The following is a 3,082-nucleotide window of genomic DNA, read 5'->3' as shown; positions in this document are numbered from 1 at the left end:
TGTGTTCCCCCCAAGTGTGTGTGCTGTAAATCCTAAGCCAGAGGCCCATGGTTTAAGGAGCCCTGGTGGCGCTTGTAGGATAAGCGCTGTAGACCTGGTGTGGTGCTGTGGGCTAATGTGTCAGACTGCAAAGTCGTTTGAACTGCAAGGTCAGTGGTTCAAGCTCACCAGCTGCTCCTCGGAAACCCTATACAGGATCGCTGTGGTCGCTATTGACTCGACGGCACTTAACAACAACAACAACTAACCATACGGTTGTCAGATCAAACCTATCAGCTGTTCCACAGGAGAAATATGAGACTGTCTGCTTCCATAAAGATTTATAGTACAGGAAATCCTATATAGGGTCACTATGAGTGGCTAGAATTCCTTTTTTTTAAAACTGTTGAAGAGCAAAGATGTCAGCTTGAGGACTAAGGTGCACCTGACCCAAGCCATGGTATTTTTAATAACCTCATCTACATGCAAAAGCTGGACAGTGAATAAGGAAGACTGTAGAAGAATTGATGCCTTTGAGTTATGGTGTTGGAGGAGAATATTGATAGTGCTGTGGGCTGCCAAAAGAACCAATAGATACATTTTGGAAGAAGTGCAGTCAGAGTACTCCTTGGAGGCCAAGATGGCCAAATTTCGTCTCTCATGCTTCAGACATATTGTCAGGAGGGACCAGTTGCTAGTGAAGGATATCATGTTTGGTAAGATGGAGGGTCAGAGAAAAACAGGAAGACTCCCAACGAGATGGATTGGCCAAGTGGCAGCATCGATGGACTCAAGTGTGGCAACAGTAGTGAGGTTGGCCCAGGATTGGGCACTGTTTCATTCTGCTGTGCATAAGGTCACTATGAGTCGGTACCAATTGTATGGCACCTAACAAGAACAAGAATTGCTTTTGGAAATTAGGTGTCTTTGTTATGTTAATGAGGTGAGATTAGTAGATGATTTATTTTGAGATGTAAAAATAGATTAAATAAGCTATTAGAGCAGAGATGTAGGAAGAGAAATGCCAAGTCACATGGAACTCGCCTAGGAGCAAAAACTCAGACAAGGCCCTTCTTCCAGGCAGACAGAGCCGGAGAGCCAGCACCCTGAATTTGGACTTCTAGGCTGCCAAACTGTAAGAAAATAAATATATGTTTGTTTAAGGCCCCCACTTGTGGTATTTCTATTTTAGCAGCAGTAGATAACTAGGACAATGACTTATTCATTTGTACTGATTAGGACTCAGCTGAAATTTGGGGATACCCTCTGCAGATTCTGCAGTTCTTGCTCCCAACCTCTCTTCTCTCTGTGCGCCTCATAATTTAGATGAGTTAGCCTCCTGGACTCCCAACATTGTCTCTTCCACCCAGGACACTGCTGGGTTTGGGTAGGTTTCTCCTCCATCTGCTGCAGCCAGCACATTCTCTAGGTCGTGTTGTTGTGTCTTAGGTACCCTTGAGTTGGTTCTGACTCAGCAACCCTATGCATAACAGAAGAGACACTGCTTGGCTCTGCACCATCCTTACAGTTGTTGTTAAGCTTGAGTCCATGGCTGCTGCCACTGTGCCCGTCCATCTTGTTTTTTGCTGACACTCCACTCTACCCAACATGCTGTGCTTCTCTAGGGACTGGTCTGATAATATGTGTGAAGTATGAGAGATGAAGTCTCACTATTCTGGCTTCTAAGGAACATTTTGTCTGTACTTCGTCCAAGACATATTTGTTTGTTTTTCTGGCAGTCCGTGGTACTTCAAATTCTTCTCCAGCATCATAATTCAAATGCATAGATTCTTCTCTGGTCTTCCTTATTCATTGTCCAACTTTCACATACTTATAACGTGGTTGAAAATACCATGGCTCTAGGTAGTAGACAAGGGCAATCACAGAATTCCTTTCCACTCTTTCAGGGATCACGGGTCTGTGTTACCAGATGTCCAAAGCCTAAAAACTGTTGTCTCATAGATTTCATCCAAGTTTCTTAATCATTTTGGTCTAGAGGATAAATCTAATTACTAGATTCCATCTAGTCCGGAAGCAGAAATCCTAATCCACCTTTCTTTTGTTATAGGAGCATATGGATTATTTCTAAACATGATTGTTATCGGAAGTTAATTACTCTTCTCTCTTTTCCCCTCAGGGTGTAATGTGGTCATTGCATCTCGTCAATTTGATAGATTAAAATCTGCATCAGAAGAACTGAAGGCCAGTCTGCCTCCCAACAGCCAAGTTCAAGTTACTCCCATACAGTGTAATATCCGTAAAGAAGAGGAGGTAATGCAAATAGATCTATACCATTTATTCATTCATCTGAATGTGGCGGAGTGGGTCCCAAACCTGACTGTGCTTCATGTTGTCCCACAGGAGCAAAGATGAGACTCACTGAAGGCAGAGACTTGGAAGGAGAGCCTTGCACAAATAATTTATGTAATTGACTAGCCCCTGGGGAAAGGGCAAGAAAGGGAAGTTAAGAAAGGATGGTCCAACGTAGACACTACCTTTAAGTTTTTACAGTTTATCAATCATCTGATGAAAAATCCACACGATCATCGTGGCACAAGTCACTGCAGAATATTTATTCCTCTTTTGCCAGCACCGACATTGGCCATTGCAGTCCCGACTTCCTTCGTCTTGTTCTTGCATTTCTTGGGCTGTTTGCTGGTGGTCTGTTTCTTCTCATAGAAACTATGTCTTGCAAGTCTATGTTTGAGTTCATTTTCCTCCGCAAAATCAAAGGCAGTCATCTTGCCACCACCGGAATGGGTTCTGAATCCAAACACAAACATGACAACTGATGTGGTCTTGTATACTTCACCTTGTTTTCGCTGAATTTCTGGGAATTTTGGGGATTGTTTGAAGAACATCAATGGCCACTTGTTCTTGCTGGAGTATCTGGTTGGTCATGAACTTCCTGGTGCAGATAATTGCTGTGTCTTTCACAATGGTGGTCACACCTTAGCCAACCAGGAAGGAAAAGAGTTGTATATGTTTTTGATGTTGTTCTTAATAGTTGTCATCAAGTTGATTCTGACACAGTAACCCACTATGTGCAGGTTAGAACTACTTGTAGGTTTTCAAGGGTCTTTCAGAAGCAAATTGCCAGCCG

General features: G+C 43.1%; 1 protein-coding gene and 1 pseudogene across 1 annotated transcript in view; one reads left to right on the top strand and one right to left on the bottom strand.

Annotated features, from left to right (window-relative positions):
- PECR (peroxisomal trans-2-enoyl-CoA reductase) overlaps nt 1-3,082 on the top strand; it is a 31,383-nt gene that overhangs the window by 6,602 nt on the left and 21,699 nt on the right. Inside the window, exon 2 of the mRNA XM_006867856.1 lies at nt 2,117-2,250. Coding sequence (XP_006867918.1) covers nt 2,117-2,250 — 134 coding nt within the window. The remainder of the gene's footprint in view (nt 1-2,116; nt 2,251-3,082) is intronic.
- LOC102817405 overlaps nt 2,538-3,082 on the bottom strand; it is a 3,431-nt pseudogene continuing 2,886 nt past the window's right edge.

The sequence above is a fragment of the Chrysochloris asiatica genome, unplaced genomic scaffold (genome assembly GCF_000296735.1).
Source record: "Chrysochloris asiatica unplaced genomic scaffold, ChrAsi1.0 scaffold00110, whole genome shotgun sequence".
Lineage (NCBI taxonomy): Eukaryota > Metazoa > Chordata > Mammalia > Afrosoricida > Chrysochloridae > Chrysochloris > Chrysochloris asiatica.
Note: the sequence above shows the minus strand (reverse complement) of the source record. Positions and strands in the feature narration are given on the sequence as shown.